Source organism: Aspergillus mulundensis (assembly GCF_003369625.1).
Source record: "Aspergillus mulundensis strain DSM 5745 chromosome Unknown scaffold_10, whole genome shotgun sequence".
NCBI lineage: Eukaryota > Fungi > Ascomycota > Eurotiomycetes > Eurotiales > Aspergillaceae > Aspergillus > Aspergillus mulundensis.
The window spans coordinates 1,231,174-1,251,545 of record NW_020797898.1 but is presented as its reverse complement, the minus strand read 5'-3'; the positions used below and the strand labels follow the sequence as shown (position 1 = coordinate 1,251,545).

At 49.3% G+C, this 20,372-nt stretch overlaps 6 protein-coding genes across 6 annotated transcripts; 4 read left to right on the top strand and 2 right to left on the bottom strand.

Moving 5' to 3' along the window:
* Window positions 1-722: 722 nt before the first annotated feature.
* On the top strand, window positions 723-2,243 carry DSM5745_08798 (cytochrome P450; the record flags this gene model as incomplete). The annotated part of the gene is made up of 1 exon (XM_026750814.1): window positions 723-2,243. The coding sequence occupies one exon, from the start codon at window positions 723-725 to the stop codon at window positions 2,241-2,243; it is 1,521 nt and encodes a 506-aa protein (XP_026600827.1).
* A 227-nt stretch (window positions 2,244-2,470) lies between these two features.
* Window positions 2,471-3,725, bottom strand: DSM5745_08797 (glycoside hydrolase family 5 protein; the record flags this gene model as incomplete). Its single annotated transcript, XM_026750813.1, has 6 exons — window positions 2,471-3,000; window positions 3,076-3,173; window positions 3,221-3,285; window positions 3,329-3,478; window positions 3,530-3,588; window positions 3,638-3,725. 6 exons carry the CDS (start codon window positions 3,723-3,725, stop codon window positions 2,471-2,473), a joined length of 990 nt encoding a protein of 329 aa, XP_026600826.1.
* A 753-nt stretch (window positions 3,726-4,478) lies between these two features.
* DSM5745_08796 (tRNA (34-2'-O)-methyltransferase regulator RTT10) lies at window positions 4,479-7,925 on the bottom strand (the record flags this gene model as incomplete). The annotated part of the gene is made up of 2 exons (XM_026750812.1): window positions 4,479-7,862; window positions 7,908-7,925. 2 exons carry the CDS (start codon window positions 7,923-7,925, stop codon window positions 4,479-4,481), a joined length of 3,402 nt encoding a protein of 1,133 aa, XP_026600825.1.
* Window positions 7,926-8,218: 293 nt separating this feature from the next.
* Window positions 8,219-11,719, top strand: DSM5745_08795 (ssDNA endodeoxyribonuclease RAD2; the record flags this gene model as incomplete). The annotated part of the gene is made up of 1 exon (XM_026750811.1): window positions 8,219-11,719. One exon carries the CDS (start codon window positions 8,219-8,221, stop codon window positions 11,717-11,719), a length of 3,501 nt encoding a protein of 1,166 aa, XP_026600824.1.
* A 989-nt stretch (window positions 11,720-12,708) lies between these two features.
* DSM5745_08794 (Eisosome component PIL1/LSP1 family protein) lies at window positions 12,709-13,906 on the top strand (the record flags this gene model as incomplete). The annotated part of the gene is made up of 4 exons (XM_026750810.1): window positions 12,709-12,826; window positions 12,885-13,018; window positions 13,067-13,250; window positions 13,299-13,906. The coding sequence occupies 4 exons, from the start codon at window positions 12,709-12,711 to the stop codon at window positions 13,904-13,906; spliced, it is 1,044 nt and encodes a 347-aa protein (XP_026600823.1).
* A 1,665-nt stretch (window positions 13,907-15,571) lies between these two features.
* On the top strand, window positions 15,572-16,513 carry DSM5745_08793 (uncharacterized protein; the record flags this gene model as incomplete). The annotated part of the gene is made up of 1 exon (XM_026750809.1): window positions 15,572-16,513. The coding sequence occupies one exon, from the start codon at window positions 15,572-15,574 to the stop codon at window positions 16,511-16,513; it is 942 nt and encodes a 313-aa protein (XP_026600822.1).
* Between the last annotated feature and the right edge of the window lie 3,859 nt (window positions 16,514-20,372).

Genomic DNA, 20,372 nt, shown 5'->3' with positions numbered 1-20,372 from the left:
GGACTGACACGGTGCAGCTGTCAAAACCGATCGGCACCGTCTAGTCGGGTCCACTGGACGGCCGTTGACCTCTTATCGGTTTGATGCCAGGCTTTGGCCCGAAGCGTTCTGCGCCCCTGACCGGGGTATGAGCGGCTAAGCGAGGCCATGGCCAGGGTGCAGGCACTAGGCAGGGGTTGCTCGGCCGATGGTATCAGGATCAGGATCAGGATGGGTCTAGCTGTCTGCACCGTGGCATTGCATGATTACCCTGGTGAAGAACAGGATCGGGGTTCGGTGCTGGATTTCGTCTGATCTGATGTTGTCTTCACTCATTTCGTACTTCGTAGATGACAGAAGAGAGTTCAACGGCTGGCTGGCGGGCCCGGGAGAGTGACAGGCGAGGTGGAGATGCGCTGCAGTGCTAACAGTTTGTGGAAGGAGTCTACGGAGTACGGAGTAGGGACACTCGACCCACATCCTCCATGCCATGCCAGTGACACCATCTCCAAGTAATCTACATCCCGCTGATTGGCACGCCACCAACCTGTTTGCGACTTGGAGCACAGAGGAAAGAAACCCGAGCAGCATGGGTCAGGGGACCGGGCCGCAGTGGTGTCCATAACGGTTGAAGACGAGACTTGGAGTTGATAGTCTCTGGCATTAATAAACCCGTAACTGCTCTCCTTTCGGCCTTGATTCTGCCTCGAAATATTCCGTTGCATTGAGGTTTGGGGGCGAATATGGCACTGGAAACAGTCATCTCACTGTCCCCTGCGACTCTCGCGGCGGGCGCTGCAGTACTGGTCTCGGCGTACTGGCTTGCAACCTATGCCTACCTCTACTGGCTGCATCCTCTTTCCAAATACCCTGGCCCACCCCTCGCAGCCGTGTCAGAGCTGTGGTATGCATCAGCGTGGACGGGCGGTTTGTGGAATCGCAAGATCCAGGAAGCCCATCGCCGCTACGGCGACATTGTGCGCATCGCCCCAAACGAGCTCTCGTTCGCAACAGCCCAGGCCTTCCGCGACATCTACGGCGCGCCCACCAAGACGCGCAAGCTGTTCCCCAAGTCCGATCGCTTCTATGACAACGGCCACCCCAACATCGCCTTCGTGCTTGACCCGGAAGAACACGCCCGCCAGCACAAGGTGTTTGCCCCCCAGTTCCGCCCCTCCGCCGTCCGCACCCAGGAGCCAATCGTACACTCCCATGTCGACCTTTGGGTGAAGCAGATTGCAGCCCGCGGCCGCGACGGGACCATTCCCCTCGACATCTCCAAGTGGTTCGAGTGGTTGACCTTCGATATCATCGGCGAACTCACCTTCGGCCAGTCCTTCAACGCCACCCGCGACAACAAGAGCCACCCCTGGGTCTCCATCCTCCTAGACGCAACCTACAGCGGCTCGATCTTCAACCTGCGCAAGCGCCTCGCCTTCGTCGGCCCCCTGCTGCGCTGGATGCCGTATATCTCATCGACCGCCCGCGCCGCAGTCACCTCCATAATGCAGCACGGCGCCATGACGCTCGCCCTAACCCGCAAGCGCATCGAAGCGGGCCCCGCACGCAGCGACGTCGACGACTTCCTCGCGCACGCTATCCGCGCAGGCTGGATGTCCGATACCGTCCTCGCGAACCAGGCCATGGTTATGCTGACCGCCGGCGCGGAGACCAGTGCTACGGCTCTCACAGCCGCGATGTGGTACCTCTCGCAGCCGGCCCACGCACACTGCCTCGAGCGCCTGCGCTCCGAGGTGCGGACCACTTTTGCCAATCCCGCTGAGGTGACCGGTGACGCGACCGCCCGACTCCCCTACCTCAACGCCGTGCTCGAGGAGACGATGCGCCTGTTCCCTCCCTCGCCCGTTGGTCCGCCGCGCGTTAGCCCCGTGGGCGGCGAGACCGTCGACGGCACGTTCGTCCCGGAGGGTGTGTATGTTTCCGCCGATGTCTGGGCGATCCATCACGATGGCCGTACTGTGGGCGAACAGCCCGATAAATTCAGGCCCGAGCGCTGGTGCGATGTTGGCGCCGCGGCGAAGCCGTATACAGTTCCTTTTAGCATCGGGCCCCGGATGTGCATTGGAGTTACGCTTGCGTGGGTTGAGATGCGCATTGCCTTGGCTAAGGCGGTGCTTGCTTTTGACTGGGAGTTGGCTGAGGATGCGGTTGGGGGGAGTGGGGATTGGGTTGAGGAGGCGAGGCTTAAGCAGTTGTGGCAGAAGGCGCCTTTGAGAATGCGCTTCCGGCCGGTTGGGAGGTGAATTTCTGATGTGTCGGGCTGTATAAATTGCAAGATATGTACATAGGTCTGGGGACTGGGTCTTGCTTGTACATAGTACCGTATTGAGAGGCAGATAATTTTCTTGAAGAGCGTTGACTTGGTCAAACTTAGGGCTCTCCCAGAACAAGTAGGCTAACCACACAAGCTAGCGGTCCCTTGTATACCGTGGAAGACATGTCCCAGCCGAAGGCTATTGTGCCCTATAACCTAAGGCATGTACGCCTCCAACGTACTCAGCATCCCCTGATACGCAACCCCACCCGTCGGCTCCATGCTATACATATAATCCCCCCACCAAGGCCCAGCAGACCACCACAGCGCGCCCAGCCAAACATCCGCATTCTCCTTCAAATCGTCCAACATCCCCGTAATCGCCGTGCGGCACTGCTCATTATCCCCGCCCGCAAACTCGCCCAGCACGCCCAGCTTGCCGTTCTCCTTCAGCCACTGCGTCGCCGAACTCACCCTCTCCGCCCCGATCGTGCTCGAAACACAGGTCTCGGAGGTGCCTGAGCCGTCGGAGTCAAGGTACTGGTGCATCTCGTAGACGATCTTGTCCTGCGGGTCTGTGAGGGATTTGAGGTTGTCGTTGTTCTCCGTCCAGGTCCAGGCGCCTGTGTATGAGTTGCCCTCGACGAAGATGTATTGGGTTGTGGCGCCTGCGGCGCGGATGCCGTTGATGGCGGCTTGGTTGAGGTTCAGCACGAGGGTTTGGTCCATGTCGTGGTATTCGTTGTCTGTGGCTGGTTAGTATCATGTCTAAGTGCATCATGCCTTGGTTTGTGGGCAGGCATGGTGGTTGGGTGGCGTACTGGTGTCGAAGATGACGTTCTTGTTGTCTGCGAATTGGGTCGCTACGTTCTGCCACCAGGTTTTGAAGTCTGAGGGGGTGCTGATGATCTCGCCGTTGCTGGTGTCTGTTAGAGTGGCACATATATAGGACGGACGGGGACATACAATCGGCCGTAGTTGTGGGGGTCGAGGATGGCCCATGCGCCTGCGCTGGTGATGGCATCGACAACCTGGTTTGTTAGAAGGGTAATCAGCTAAGGGTGACGGACGTACAGAGGTCAAGTTCTGTAGGTATCCCTCGTCGAAGGAGCCCGTGATCTCGGGAGTCAAGCGTTCCATAAGGAAAGGGATGCGGAAGGAGTTGAAGCCCTTGGAGATGAGGGTCGAAATGGCTGAGGTGTCGGGGAAGATGTAGTCGGTGTTCTGTAATGCATTGTCAGTCTACTCCGAAGCAACGACTCCTTGAAGACATACCCAGACACCGGGGATGTTGCTCTCGCCGAACTCAGCACCGGACTCGCTGACACCAAAGACTGTTTTAGTTAACAAAGTGGTTAAAAGACAGAATAGCCCAGAACGTACAAGTAAAGCCAGAAGAGCGCTTTTTGAGCTGGGGAGCAGCCATCGCGGTACCAGCCGCGGCGGCCACCAAAAGAGTGTTGAGCTTCATGATGAAAGTGAGAGAAAGAACGGAAGAAACAAAAAACTGGATGCGTCAAGCAATCCGAAAAGAGTGGCGATACTTTCTGGCAGGGGAGAGCATCTTGAGACGGGCGAACTGGCTGTTTTAAATGCCAACTCTCATGCCCCGAGCGTCCGGACGTCGGCTTCTAGATCCAAATCCAGAACGGACTTATTGGACCATGACCCGCATGTACGAGGCAAGACAAGCTCCAGAAGCTGTCAAAGTGAAACACTGGAAATGTGGTTGTGGATGAGGCACAAGATGATGAAACAGGACGGGGCCGTGTCCACTTTGGAAATGATTGGCCTGCACCGGGCGCTCGACTCAGTATTCATGTCCTCCCGCTTCAGATATCATCATTTGCTTGACCTGAGTGATTTCCTGGTTATTCAGGGTTGAGCAGCTAATCTCGCTTAGGATGCTAAGCATTGCCTAGGGGCCTGGGGGTCCTGTGGGTAGATGGATACTCCTTAAACAAGAGGACATCCACGGGAACACGATGTTTTACCGGACTGCCTTGTTTGCCACGGACAGGTTTCCCCGGACAGGTTTCCCCGAAGAGGCCAGGCAGAAGTGTTGCGGCAGAGGATGGGCGGAGTAATGGTTGTTGTACCAAACATTGTTTCAACCACGGATTTCAAGAGAAAAGGAGCTCAATTCTAGATCTCAGTTCTATTCTTTTGTATATACAAGTCTATCCATTCCACCGCTTGAATCAGTCATATACAACCGCACTGCCTAAAGCTCAACAGTAAACAACTCCATTCCAACTCCACAAACAAACAGCTTCAACTCCCCGTTATCACGAACAACATCCAATGCCGAGATGTCTGCTACAGGGCTGTACCGGTTTAGCACATTGTGCACCTGAACCCCATCCAGGACCGGCCGATCTTGCATGTCAATAGTCACCCGCCAGAGCTTGACGCGGTGGTCGTTCCCAGACGAGGCAAAGCTTAGCTGTACCTTTCCACCGCTGCGGGTCAATGACTCTTCGATCGCCTTGACGGCGTTAACTGACGCAGTGTGTGCGTCCGGGATTGTTATTGTTGCGGTGCGGTCTGCTCCGCTATCTGTGTGTAGCAGTGTGAGCGTGATGGCATTGTCGTCGCCTCCTGCAAGTAGCAAGGTGGTGGTGCTGGACAGCTGGACCATGTCTATACTCTTAATGCAATTCGAGTGGATTTGGTGCCTGCTTTCGCAGGCGATGGCCTCTTCCGTGATGGAAAGGGAACTGAGCGACTGTTTCAGGCGCAGCGGTTGGTCGAGATGGTAGGATTTCTGTAGAACGGTGGTTATGTCCCAAAGCGTAAAGTGTCCGTCTGTCGACGTGGTTACCAGACACAGCGAGGATGCGGTTCTCAGGAACCGCACCTGAGTGAGGCAGTTGCTTGTGTATGTGCCGCTGGCCAGGAGCGTGAAATAGCCGTCGTCGTTGACACATGACAGATGAAAGACCTTGATTGTGGAGTTGGAATAGGTCAGGCAAAGCAGAAAGCTGGCTTCAGCTTCGGAGTGTGCATCTTCCACCTCTAGAATGTCGAAGCATGTCACGCGGAGCTCCGACTTGGGATGACTCTTCGGACACCAGCCCTGTAGAGCTGCGGCCAGCCCGAACAATGGAATGGACCGGATTCTCCACACGTAAAAGTCTTCCATTGCGCTGCTCGTGAACAGGAACTTTCCATCTTTGGACCACGCGATATGCTGCGGGGCAGAGTCATGTGCTGTCAAGACTCGCTGTGTCTCTAGTGCTCCCCATGGACCTGGCCGCTGTGGCGATTTGGGCGCGAGGATGCGCAACGTAGTATCCTCTGAACCGGTAACGAACATGGGGCTTCCGTTGCCGGGTTGAACTGTGCCCAGTGCTTTGATCTCCCTCCCGTGTGCGCCAGCGCGTATCGGGCTTGTAGCCTGGGCATTGATATGTGTAGCGTTGAAACCAGCCTTTGACCACAGTAGCAGACCCTCGCCATCTCGTTCGCTAGGATGGAATGCCCAGCGCCTATGTCCACCGCCACAGTAAATCTTCGCAATTTCTGATTGTGTAGACTCATTCCAGACGACAAAGCCCGTCCCGCCAAAACCGTAGAGGATGAGATCGTTGGACTTGTTAATGTAAGCGCCCTCGACGTTGAACCCAGAGGTACTGGGAGAGTGCACAGTCCGGAAAGACACGGCGTCTCCAGAAACATCCAGCACGTTGACGCGGTAGAATCCATCCCGACCACACGTTAAAAAGTATTCCGACGGTGTACTATCCGTGGTTGACAGTGAGCTGAAAGGAATGATTCTCGTCAGCCCATCTTTACTATGGACTCTGGCGACCTTCAAAAGAGGTTCGAGTGGCCCGGTCTGTTGCACTTTATACACCACGAATGAACCGTATCTGGACCCCAGACCAAGATACTCGTTGTAATGGATTAGGGAAGCGCTCGAAATGTCGAAGCCTTGCGGCACGCGCAGCGTCACCCTCTCCACACGAGGTTCCGTAGCAGAAAGATGGACGTGGAATAACTCCGCCGTATCCAGTTTGGTGTATGTTGCTAAAAACGTTAACACGACGCACCCGTCTGCTCCTGTCCGATAATCTAAGAAGTAAAGACCAACCGGTCGTTGGCCTGTTGTTGCGACACTAGTCAGCGACCTCGTCTTATGATCATAGAGTCGAATAAGACCGAATTTGTTTCCAAGCAAGGCAACGCCTTGGTATGGCAAACCTGCGATGATTGTATAGAAACTTAGGTCTTCCTCGACAAACAGCGTCTCGCAAGCAATACGTCGGTCTGCGGTATTCAGAGACTCGGCCCATGCAAGTTGGACTTCGCCACGTGTGGTTACTGCGAGAAAGTAGTCTGGAGTCACAAATTCGAACGCTCTCAACCCGCCACCCTTGGCGCCTTCCGAGCCTAGTGTACCGGCGAGGTGAGTAGTGCGGTTGGGGCATACTATTTCTCCGGTCTCCTGGACGAGTCGAAAGGTCCGTACAGCTCCATCGTTTCCTCCAGTGTATATGGTAGTTTCCGGACCGACGGCAGACATACCAAGAGACCAGATGTGCTTACCGCTGTGGGGACGAAGAGAGTACGTGTTTGTTAGTTCATATTCAGGTTCAGACGACTTCCAGCCGAGATCCCACACCAGGCACTGCGCATCCTCCCCTCGAGATACCAAGCTGATCTTGTTCTTCCTGAATTGGTTTGCAAGAAAATGCACGCCCCAGATTCGAGCTCCGTGACCAAAAGCACTAACAACGCAAGACTCCGAGTTCAGCTCGCCACTCTTCGCTTGGCCAAAACCAGTGCCGCGGAGTTCGAAACCATCCGTTGAGTATGCGGGCGTCTGGTCTGGAGAGGCATTCTCACAACCCGATATATCCCAAATGCGCACGGTCCTATCATCACTACAGCTCGCCAATAACCTTCCCGGAAGATCATCATGGAGATTAGCAATCTCTGGGGATATCTCGACGTCAAAGATGGACCCTTCGTGGCCGGTAAAAAAGTGATGTATGGCACTGACTGCATCGGCAGCAGAGCCTTGATTACTCCGGATAAAGCATGACCAAACTATGATCTCGCCAAAGACGGTCCCAGCTGCCACCAAGAGGTTCGTGGGGGAAACCGGAACGATTTGGGCCGAGTATAGGATAGACTTGACTCCCACCGCAAGCTGCCGGAGATGAATAATCCTCCGGCCAGACGCATCTTCCACCACAGACATGCCCAGAACAGCATTGTGCGCTGTAACCAGGTACGCCGCACTGCCGTCCGTGCTCGGGCACCCGGCCATAATCCAATCCGGGGCTGAGTACTCGGAGCTTGCAGCGGCCAAGGACACGGTAGGCTCTCCGGACGAGCTAACTGAGTAGTTCAACTCAATGAGTCGTAAGGATTGGCCTCCCCAAGCAACAAGTTGAACATGGCTTGTTTCTCCATCTTGTTCATGGAGGACTGTATATCCGTGAACGTGGTTGATGTTGAATACCCTTAGGTAGGCCAGCAGTCTTCCGCTATTTTCCTCGACTAGGCGCGCAAATGTCCCTTGGCCCAAAAGAATGAGTCTGGCCCCTCCAAGATCAAATACCTCTAGTGTGGTGACAGGGAGGCAAGCATCAACGTGCTAGGTCGGGTTAGTACGCGCAGGAACTGTAGAGCCAATACCTACCTCGAGTGAGGAACCCATATCTTATAGCAGCGAGCCACATCGGCTCACCTCCGCAGGTCAATTACTCGTAGAAAACCTCGATGTTCCCCGCATAAAAGCCCAAAGTCACAAAAATCTCCCGATAAGAATTATGTAATCTTCTTATCGATAAGGCTCCATATCCGGCTTAATTGCCACGTGATCTCGTGCTCCTCGTGTCCAGTGGCGACGCGGGGGTTTCTGCCTTGAATGATCTCATCCGAGCCTCAGCCGTGTCCTCGCCCTGGCATGTCTCCTGCCTATACAGACCACTTCTCTGCGCCTAGGCGAACATGGGTGTCCAGGGACTTTGGACTATCGTTCAACCGTGCGCCCGACCCGTGAAGCTCGAGACACTCAACAGGAAACGACTCGCCGTCGATGCGTCTATTTGGATTTACCAGTTCCTGAAAGCCGTGCGCGATAAAGAGGGAAACGCGCTCCGCAACTCGCATATTGTTGGATTCTTTCGCCGAATATGCAAACTCTTGTACTTCGGTATCAAGCCCGTCTTCGTGTTTGACGGTGGCGCCCCTGTCCTGAAGCGACAAACCATCGCGAACCGGAAAAAAAGGCGGGAGGGACGCAGGGAAGATGCAGTGCAGACGGCTAGCAAGCTTCTGGCTGTGCAGCTGCAACGCACTGCCGAGCAAGAAATAGCCAAGCGCAGGAATCGAAGGCAGGAGCAAGTGGAGGAAGTCCCGGATAATCCTGTTTACGTTGAGGAGACGTTCATGACTGAGAATCAGAAACAACAGTCTCGGACGTTTCGGAAGAAAGATGCCTATCACTTGCCAGATATGCAGGTCTCCCTCCACGAAATGGGAGCCCCGAATGACCCACGTATTATGTCCCAAGAAGAGCTAGAAGAGTATGCGCGGCAGTTTCACCAGGGCGAGGACATCAATCTTTACGACTTTTCGAAGATCGACTTCGACAGTCCGTTCTTTCTCAGCCTTCCGGCTACCGACCGGTACAATATCCTGAATGCCGCGAGACTCCGCAGTCGATTGCGTATGGGTTACTCTAAGGAACAGCTGGATACTATGTTTCCGGATCGGATGGCTTTCTCCAGATTTCAGATCGAGCGTGTTAAGGAAAGGAACGATCTGACTCAACGCTTAATGAATATCAACGGTATGAACGGTGATGAGGCATTCTACAATTCCGGCCAGCGTATTGCTGGTGAGCGTGGAAAGGAGTATGTGCTTGTACAAGACAATTCGGTCGAAGGCGGCTGGGTACTAGGTGTTGTGGGCAATAAGAACGAAGGCCGGGAAGAGAAGCCTATCGATGTTGATCGATACTTTCGCCATGAAATCACGCCAGAGCCCGAAGCTTCAGACGAAGATGGTGGTTTTGAGGATGTGCCCATCGAGGGTCTTAACCGTCTTCCAAAGCTCTCATTCCTTCAACCAGGCGTATTTGACGAGTCGTTGAGACAGCACATGCAAGGGTCCGAGGTGCAGGATGCGGACGCCGATGCCCTCTTTGTTCAAGACCATGATCATGCTCAACGGCTTGACCAAATCTTCGAGGGTGCTGCGGCAAGTGACGACGAAGACCTTCAACGGGCGATCGAAATGTCTCTACAGCCTACAGATCATATGGACCACGACATAGACATGCCAGAGATTCCTGTGAACCGGGTTCCTTCGCTAGAACCACCAAGCAAAATGGCAGCTGAACCCACTGCAGAGAGCGACGATGAATTGGATTTTGCAGCAGCTGTGGCTCAATCGAAAAGGACCAAGGCGCCTCCCAAAGCCGCTGTAAGCCATTCCTTCGAGGGCCCCCTACCTTTTGAAACCCTCAAATTGAAGAAGCCTTCCAACGTCAAAAAACCGCAGCCCGTCGAACCAGATGCCGGTGGCTTTGAAAAAGAACCCTCAAAGGAAGCCAAGGAAAGCGTGCCTCTTCCGCCCTGGTTTTCTGGACAGCAGCAAAACTCCGACTTTATCGCCGATCGAAATGATAATGACTTGGAAAATTACCGCGACAGTGTCATGACGCCAGATCATTTGTTTTTGAGAGACCATCGATCGCCTAGTGTCATAGACGTCGACAAAATGCCTGAGAGCAAAGTCATTGATCTCGACCCAGAATCAGAAGCCGATGAAGCTACCCCGGGGCAGGCAGCAGAAGTGGAAGAAACTCGGACGCCCCCAAAATCACCGGATGTAGGGTCACCGAAAGCTGTGACCTCGCTAGGTTCTGAACGAGATGCTGAGATTTCGAAGCCCCTACAATCGCGGGATGTAGAGTCACCTAATGCTGTGATCTCGTTAGGTTCTGAACGAGATGTTGGGATTGCGAAGGACGAAGCGGATGCCCTCGAGCAAAAGCTGACCGATGGTAAGACACACGAGCGGTCTCTTTCGCCAGAGTTTGAAGACGTCACAATGGAGTCGGAGAACCCCACCCCTGTTACAGCGATACAACAGACTCCGGAATTTGAAGACGTGACAATACCGTTGGAGAATGTAGTCGCCAGTGAAGGCGAGAAGTTTGAGCAAATATCGCCTGCGTTTGAAGACGTCACTATACAAGAAGTGCCTAATACGCTTTATGATCAGGCCGAGCTCAGTCAAACGATTGATATGGACGATGAAGGCTTCTCTGATCCAGAAGACGAGGAGCTCATGAGGCAGCTCGCGGCTGAGGGCGAGGAGCATGTTCGGTTTGCGGCAACTTTGAATTCTACTTCTCAAAATGAAGGCACGTTCGATTACGAGCAAGAGCTCAAGCAACTGCGCTCACAGCAGAAGAAAGACCGCAGAGATGCGGATGAGGTGACGCAAATCATGATCACGGAATGCCAGCAGCTGTTAAGTTTGTTCGGATTACCGTACATCACAGCGCCCATGGAGGCGGAGGCGCAGTGTGCGGAACTTGTCTCATTAGGGCTTGTGGATGGCATTATCACTGACGACAGTGATATATTCCTGTTTGGTGGAACTCGCGTCTACAAGAATATGTTCAACCAGAGCAAGTACGTTGAGTGCTACCTTACTACGGACTTGGAGAAGGAATATGCTCTCCATCGGAGGAAACTGATCAGCTTCGCCCACCTGCTTGGAAGCGATTATACAGAAGGCATTCCCGGCATTGGGCCAGTGACAGCCCTGGAGATCCTGACCGAATTCGGCGCCCTCGAGGAATTTCGAGACTGGTGGACTCAGGTCCAGACAGGGGCCGACATGTCCAACAGCAGCCATGCGGCTTTTTACAAAAAGTTTAGAAAACAGGCCACGAAGATCTTCCTGCCGCCCTCCTTCCCGGATACGCGAGTTGACACAGCTTATCTCGAGCCAGAAGCGGACAGGGACCCATCGGCTTTCCAATGGGGTGTGCCCGATCTACATGGGCTTCGGAATTTCCTGATGGCGACTATCGGTTGGAGTCAGGAACGGACCGATGAAGTACTCGTGCCTGTCATTCGCGACATCAACCAGAGGGAGCAAGAGGGAACTCAAAGTAATATCACGAGTTTCTTCAGTGGCCCCCAAGGAGCAGGAGCGTTTGCGCCACGCGTCCGTTCCGGCGGCCAGAGCAGAATGGAAAAGGCTTTCAGCCGGCTCCGACGGGAGGCTGGAGCCGATCAGGATGCAGAGCATCTTGATGCCGGGGCAGAACCTAGCTCGAAGGATCAGCCTGCCTCCCGGTCCCGTCGGAAGGGAAAGGGTACGGGGAAAGGTACCAAACGGGCAGCTGCACCACAGGACGCCGCAGAAAACGGCCTGGGCACTATGAGTGGTACGAAGAGACGAGGCCGGAAGGCAGCAAAGACATGAGGCTAGATACAGAGTAGATGTGTTTTATGTAATAATCGCCAGGATAGATGCTGTGACCCACCGTTCGTGGCGGTTGCATTGATGATTGAGCCAAGTGCTCCGCGATCTGAATGGTTAAGTGGATCGATATAGATTCTTCTAATTAAGCTTAGTTTCGATATCAAACCCAGATTCGAGAACGCCATGCTTTTCACCGGCTTGTCTATGGCCCATGTCCACATCCTATATCTTTGCAATCCTGAAATCTTGCTTTGATTAAAGAGCAGAAGAGCATAACAAAGAAAAAGCACATGTCGATCTGCAATTCCTGCTCAGTCTCGATCGATGATCTCACTGTAAGCCCCTTAGAATTTTTAGAGTTGGGCCGCAGCCCGTATAGCAATGACATCACCGATGACGTACAAATCTGCCTTCCAATTCCCACAGTTCTGAAGCATAAAAGCACTCGATGTTCGAGCAGGCCCCCCTGCATGATCTATCTGGTTCCTCTCGATCGAAAATCAATTGCACATTCCACCAGTCAGAATTTCACACTTATTGGAGCGGTTCCAGCTGTCCCAGACTGTTGGTTCTTATTAATCGTTTTTCATACCTCGATCTCCCCACAGCATCTGAGAGCCCGTGACCTCCGAATCCGGCTAGCTCCTCCCGAGTCTCGACGTCACCGAGTCTCGAACTCCTCCACCTTGATCGACCGACGGCCTCCTGAACTGGATCTCCAGCCTCCAGGGAAAGATTTCCCAGCGTCATCAACTCAGTCGTTTCTCCTCCCTTCTTAAACCCCCTACAGCTCCGCCTGCAGTCTCCCGGCCCTTCCGCTGCTATCCGGACGACCTCCTCATACCACACCACGTCACTCCTGCGCAAACCAGACTCAAGGAACCCAATTCCTAGTCTCATCAGCCGAATCTTCTCCTTTCTTCGTCGTTCGCATCCTCAGGTGTCTCACGGCATCTCGAATCGCAGAGCCTCTATTCAAACCATTCAGAATGCATCGCACATACTCTATGCGCCAGTCGCGGCTGCCGACCGCCTCGCAGATCGAGAACCCCCCACCACCACTGTCCTCAACCAAGACAAACCGATGGATGGGTAAAGGTGGTCTTGGTGAGTTAATCATGTCTTCTGACATTCGTCGAAAAGAGCGCAGACTAAACGACGTTAGGCCACGCCTTCCGCAAAAATGCCGCCGGTGCTTTCGGGCCTGACCTAGCGCGCAAGCTCTCCCAGCTTGTGAAGATGGAGAAGAACGTCATGCGCAGCATGGAGTTGGTCTCTCGGGAGCGCATGGAAACCGCGGTATGTACTTCTCTATGTCTAGGACGACCATCATGCTGATCTGTTTAGCAACAACTCTCCATCTGGGGCGAGAACTGCGACGAGGACGTTTCGGATATCACGGATAAGCTGGGTGTCTTGCTCTACGAGGTAGGGGAGCTGGAAGACATGTACGTCGACCGTTACGACCAGTACCGTGTCACCATTAAGAGCATCCGCAATATCGAGGCCTCTGTCCAGCCTAGCCGTGACCGTATGTTATCTATAATCTTACGCGGTGACGTAAACTAATATGGCCCAGGCAAGCAAAAGATCACCGATGAGATCGCCAAGCTAAAGTACAAGGACCCCAACTCCCCTCGCATCGTTGTCCTGGAGCAGGAGCTTGTCCGCGCCGAAGCCGAGTCCCTCGTCGCCGAAGCGCAGCTCTCAAACATCACCCGTGAGAAGCTCAAGGCTGCGTTCCAGTACCAGTTCGATGCTCTTCGGGAGCACTGCGAGAAGGTTGCCATTATTGCCGGTTACGGGAAACACCTTCTCGACCTCATCGATGACACTCCCGTCACACCCGGTGAGACCCGCCAAGCGTATGATGGCTACGATGCCAGCAAGGCGATCATTCAGGATTGCGAAGACGCCCTCGCCAACTGGGTTACGTCCAAGGCTTCCGTCAAGTCCAGCCTGTCTCAGCGATCACGTACGCTCTCTCAGCGCCGTCATGACAACATCAACAAGGGTCGTGAAAATGGAGTCGACCTCTCAAACCAGGACCAGCCCTTGAGGGGTGACCGAGACTCATGGGTGGGCGCGGAGCAGCACCCTAGCTATCACCATGACGACGAGGAAGAGGCCAGCGATGCCGGTGACATGCGCGGCCGCGAAGAAGAACGGGAACCTGTCCCCGTCTAAACCTACTCGGTTGAACGAGTGGTGCGCAATGATACCGCCAAACGATACATTGGTTAATCGCTTGATGCTCTTGGATTCCTTAATAATTGTACGAATGACTGTTTTCCCGTTCGAAATTCGGGATTCGGATCGGCGTCTGCTACGTGATGATGTTATTTATTTACCCTTCTTGTCTGTCTGTTCTGGACAGATACTACCTTACCTATTACCCCTTCGGTTCTGATAATGCTTTACTTGCTTCTGGCAATAATCCACCTACCAAAAATGACCTCCCTAATTCAACATGTTCGCGTGTAGTGCGGTGCTGTATGACGATATCATGGGGGTGAAGTGATCATCTGGGGGTCCCCTAATCTACTTAATCAGCCTGATCAATGTAATATTATGGTCATAGCATGTCAATATGAGTTAGATTGTTAAGTCTTATATGTCTTAGAGTGAGATCTACACTTTAATACGGATAAACAGGTTAAGGTAGGTTAGAATAGGGTATGTCTCCGGACAGAATAACCTCGAGGTGTAGCTGGGACCTCCCCAAATTTACCTTGAATGAGAGACTCGCCCGTTTCTAGATGTCACCCTACCTCTTTCTACGAGACCTAGACAAATGACTGGCGTTTCAGAGGTAACCTTGTTTTTGAATTGAGAATATGGTTAGCTGTAGGTCTCTTTCTCCACAGTACTTGCCATCATGCATATATGTCATCAGCTTCGGTTCTGGTCTCCGATGGCTAGGCTGTAGAATGCGCTACGCTAGCGAATGTCTAGATCACTGTATATGATTGATCATCTCTTGTATACTGGAAATTATTGAAGAAAAGAGGCGAGAAACAAGACAGAGTGCTCAATCGCTTGACGGCCCGCACTTTTTACCCCAGAACCTCCACCAAAACCGGATTCCCAATCATAGAGATCTTCCTTCAAATCACCGCCAATCAAGCAGGTATTGCTTTCATGGCAAGCGCAGCAACCTTGCCTCTGATTACTTCGGAGTTCCTGCAGAAAGTGCAGCGTGATATCGAAGTTGTACGTAGCCTGTAATCAAGTCTTCGTGATAGGATATATAGCATGAGCGCTGTTCGAGATTCTATACTGCTGTTCTCTTGAATCTTCTCACACAACTAACAATGCTGAAGCATAGATGGGTTTGTGACGTATCCCCTCCCAACCTCTCAACCTTAGGTATACTAGGTAACCTGTTTATGATAACATCAAAATTGCCGCATATTGCTAGTAGCTCGGCCTGTGAATCAATGAAGAGAAGGTACACTCAGCCTCTGACAGGCGATCACAGTGACCTAGACAATACCAAGATCCCATAGCCTTCGGCCAATACAGTAGTTTGTCCGGGTCTGGGCACATCCAGGGTGTCACGTTCGCGGGAACTATTTCCGGAGGATCGAGTACCGGTGCCGGCTCTGGTGTGGGTTCTTCTTGTTCAAGCAGCTGAGATGGTCTCTGAGTTTGGGGCAACTGCTTTCCTTCTGGCTTCAGAGGCAGGGACCCGTCAGTGACAAGTTACAACCGGTGGTTCTTTCCGGCGGATTGTTTGGTACTCCCTCGTATCTTGTGAGTCAAGTCCAGACACAGTCACACTCCATCTTACCTGCTTGCCTCTTTCTCACTTTCCACTTGCCTCTTCTCACACCCACTTACTTTTTCGCCATGGACTCCCTTCGATCGATTTCGGACTCTTCTGAATCTCTATGTCCTGGTCCTCTATGTTCTGATTTCTCAAACTATGGGGTTTCGTCAGATGATTCTATATATGGGGATCCACTTGCGCAACTAGCGAAGGAAGTCAAGCAGGAGCCGTTCACCACCAGTCAGAACCTACGAAAATCCTTGGAGCAGAGGCACCGAGATCTTTTGCAAGACCGAACCCGGGATCAGTACCTTGCATTCTCTTCTGTCACCCCGGCGCAATCACACGAGATCAGCGATGATCAGTCCCGAGAAAGCAAGTTTTGTCGTTTTTCATTCAACACAGAAACGGGAATCCTGGTTGCTAAAGTCATGCCGAGCCGTGCTCATGGACTAGCTATAAGATCATTTGATTTCCTCATCTCTCTCGAGCTGCTCGCGATGAATGTTTACGACGACATGAGGCCCTTCGGGTCAACGACAGTCACGGTCGGAAACTGGACGAAAGAGGCGGACAGCTGCTGGGCCCCGGCTTCAACAGATACAAAACTGAGTTTCGTGGTGGAGGTAGGGCTCTCTGAGTCTTCACGGCGACTGGCTCTCGATGCATGCGGATGGCTTGAGAGACACACATCTGTCAAGCTCGTGGCTACCATCAGTCTTAACGGCGAAACTTCTGAGATCACCTTGCGCCAATGGGAACGGGTCAGTAGGTCATCCTCGCCTTCTGCGAGTTGTACTACATCTCTCAAGATATTCCGAACCAGCAACACGACAGTCATCACTGGAGAGTCGTCTTATAATGGCGTGACTACGACTACAAACCAACTCCAGCTTCCCTTTGAGAAGATTGTGGGTCATCCCTCTAGACAGCCATTGGAGAGGGATCTGGTCATACCTGCACAGAAGTTGATAGTCTTCGCGGAGAAGATTTGGAGCGAACAAGGACTTCTACCCCGATAAGGGAAGACTGAATCATGTCAACCCATCGATACCCCTCATCACTGAAACAACACAACACTCTAATCCCATTTATATCCAATCATCTCTCTTTTTCCTGAATCGAGAAGAACCCCTACCACTTCATGATCAAGAGAAACAAAATCAATATAATTCAAAGAATGACAAACCCTGTGTTTTTACGACCAGAGACGAGTCCTCGTCCGAGCAGCTGACTTTATCTGCCCAGGGAGTTTTATACTTCCAAGCCAAAGTGAAGGACGCACTGGTGAAGCACTGCGAAGCTGAACAGGCGGAAGGGACGGAGAGCTGGCTAACTACCGCGAGTTGCAAGGGTTCTCGAGTGCAAGGTGAAATGGAGTTCTGTACTGGATTGAGGCGTGATCGGGATGCTGGGCTGGCTTGGTACTAACGCTCGCTGTGTACCTAACTTGAGTCCTCTGATAGACTATAGTAGGGTATTTCCTTATATCCAACGAATAGATCAAGGTCTTGAATGGGCCTCTTCGTGTCTGATCAAGGCTCAAATCTGTCCTGGCCATTTCCCTGGTTTATTGTCAAGGTTAATGCCATGGAAAAGAAGTGCAATTGTCACCTCGTAATCTTCTTCTCCGCTTTTCAGACGATCTGGCTTGTGAAGTGCTGACCCAGCTTCTAGAAGACAAGCGAATGCTGTCATGGCCGAAACCCCGTTGGAATCTCCGCGACTAGAGACGTGGATTGACCGTGCGTAGCCGGTTGTTTTACGTTGTGAACAGCGAGTACGTTGAACCCGAACCTCTATCTAAGCTCAGTCCAATTTATTATGCTATGGAGGATAAAGTGCGATGAGACCCATCCTTACTGCAATCAATGCACGAGGAGAGCATACGACTGACCCGGATACCAGCGGCCGTTGAAGTGGTCGTTTGAGGACGAAGTCCTTACAACAAACACTCTGACACCAGACCTGACCGTGGACACCTTGAGTTCCATCCAAACCCGTGCCTGTAGACCTCTGTTTATATACCTCGCGAAAGCAGGAACTTTGGCCCGCCAGCGATCTCTAGCGAAGAATCTCTCAACCCTGACGACCGGACCATCAGCGTCTAGCATTCAGAATCAGCTCATCGCCGATCTTACAGGACACGCCCGGAAGACCGAAGCCGCACTCCTACAATACGAGATTCCAACCCGGGACCGCATCCAAGCCGATTAGCCACGTTCAAAAAATGGCCCAGATCCATCGCCTTGCGGCTCTACTGGAGATATATATATAGGATTTCCCCTCGCTTCTGCAGACAGAGAAAAAATACCCCTCTGCGATCGGCTCCTCAGAGACTGGAACAACTCGAACACCCCCTCGAGAAACCAAGCTGCAAAGTCAAGCTCCTTACCATGGCAACAGCCATCTTTGTCGTCCGCGAGCGACTACGGGCTGTGCATAGCTACGTGGGTTTTGCGTATGTGACCCAGGCAGCGGATATTCGGGAAGACGATTGGGCTCGCGCTGATTTCCAGGCGGTTGCTGGCGTTTCGGATGGAGAGACTGAGATTGAGTTTGTGCAGTGGACAGAGATTATGCTTGGGGGAGAAATTGGAGACGCCAGGCGCGACTTCAAGGCCGCACTCTTCACTCACCTAGTAGAGCGTGTCTGCAGCCAAAAATTGGAGCCACCCCTTAATTTAATACTGCCGGTTTTATTGCCTGGACGTCACGTGTAGGCCTTTACCAAGCTAACTAAAAATTTAAAATTAGGTGTAGAATAAAGATATTCTTAACATTATAATAATTTATATAAAAACATAAACTTAATATATTTACTTAATATTATTATTTACTACTACTACCATTACTTAAAATAAAAAGAATAATACTATTTGCAACCGCCTTAATAATATATATTAAAAAAATAAGCTTAGTTAATATAGTTAGTTATATTTACTAAGGTTTAAAGCTTTATTATTATTTTAAATTTAACCTTAATTAGCTGCCGCGGGAGCGTTAGCTTTTTTATTTTTAATAAGTAAAAGGTACATAGTTTTATATAAAAATTTTTAGTTAATTTAATATAGCTTTAATATAAGGGAAATTTATTAGTTCTTGCCTTTTTTAAAACTTGGTTAAATTAAATATTAATATTATAATAAGCTAAATTATAAGCTTATAATATACCTTGTTCTTGCTTATTTCTTATTTTTATATAAAATAAAAACCTTAAAGAGCTTTTTTAAATAAAGCCACTTATAGCTTTTATTTATTTATATTAATACTTTAACTTATATGGCTTGGCGCTTTAAAAAATTTTTTTACTAGTATTATTTTTTAATTTATATAAAGGCTTATAAGCTAGCCATGGCTTATAATTTTAAAATATAAGTTTAAGGGTTTATAAATAGTACTTTTAGGCTAGTTTATAAGCTAAAAAATAACTAGGAGTTTTATTATTTAAAATATAAAAAATAATATAATATAAAGTATTAAGGCCTTATAATACTTAATTGTGAGTCGCGTTTGTACACTGCGGTAAGCTTAGGAGAACATGAATTACTGCAATAAAAAAGGCATTGTATATTTATAGTAGGAACTAATTACTAATTTTTTAAGTTAAAGTTTAAAGTTAAACTTAATATTTTATATATTATGTAACTAGCCGCTACCTTAGCGCGTGGCTAGTTTAGCGCTAATATTCCTCCGCCCGGCGGCCTTAGGCCGCCGGATTATATTATTATAATATTATATAGTTATAATACTATAATAGTAATAATAGTACTTTTTTTTTTAAGTAATCACGCTCTTATAATTTATAAATTTATATTTATACTTTATAAAACGTGATTTAAATTATAGATTTTATTAAGCGCTATAAAATAAGCTATTTTTAGGTTTATAAAGTGTTATAATTCGCGTGCAATTTATATTTAAAGTTAAGTATAAAAAATTAATTTAATTACCTTACTTTACTTTTAAATTTAAATATAATATTACTACTTATAGTAGCTAGGTATAATATCTTAATTTTAATACTAAAGCGCCCTTGCAATTTTTTTTTTTTTTTTTTTTTTTTTTTTTTTTTAACTTAATTAAAAATGCCTACCGTGAGTATACACCTTTTTATTATATTTTTATTACTTTTTAATTATTTAATTATATTCCTAGGGTTAAAATACCCTATATTTATTTTTTCCCATGCTTTTTAAGTATTATATTATTTATTTTAATAATATTAGTCTTATATTAATATTATTAAGCTTATATATTTTATTTTACTCCGTGCTTAGTTTTTATAATAAAGCTTTAAGTTTTAAATAGCTAAATTTTCTTATTTTTATGCTTTTTTTAATACCTTTAGCAGCTATTTATAATATATAGTTATTTTATTTTAATTATTAATATATTATTATATTAGCTTTTTATTTACCTTTTTTTTATGTCTTGCTACGCACTTGCCTTTTTAATTTAGTTAATAAGCTTTTTATATTTAGCTTTTATTATTTTTATGTTTTTAAAACTATTTTTAGTAGTTAAATTAAATATAATTTACTTTTATTATAGCCTTTATTATACCGCGTGTTTTTAACCCTATTTTTTTTTTTAAGGTTTCCCATGCTTGCCCTTTACTTTATATTTTTTTTACTTTAATATTTAATATAGTCTTATATTATATTTTAAATACTATTATTAGTAATTATTTATCTTATTATAGTGTTTTATTTTATATTTTTTTATTATAATAGTTAAGCCTTGGTTTTAACTTTTACTTTTTATTTTATTTTTAGTATATAAAATTATATTTTCCTACCCTTTATTTATATATTAATAATTATTAACATGTTAACTATTAAAATTACTTAATTTTAACACTTGCGTGCTTTTATTATT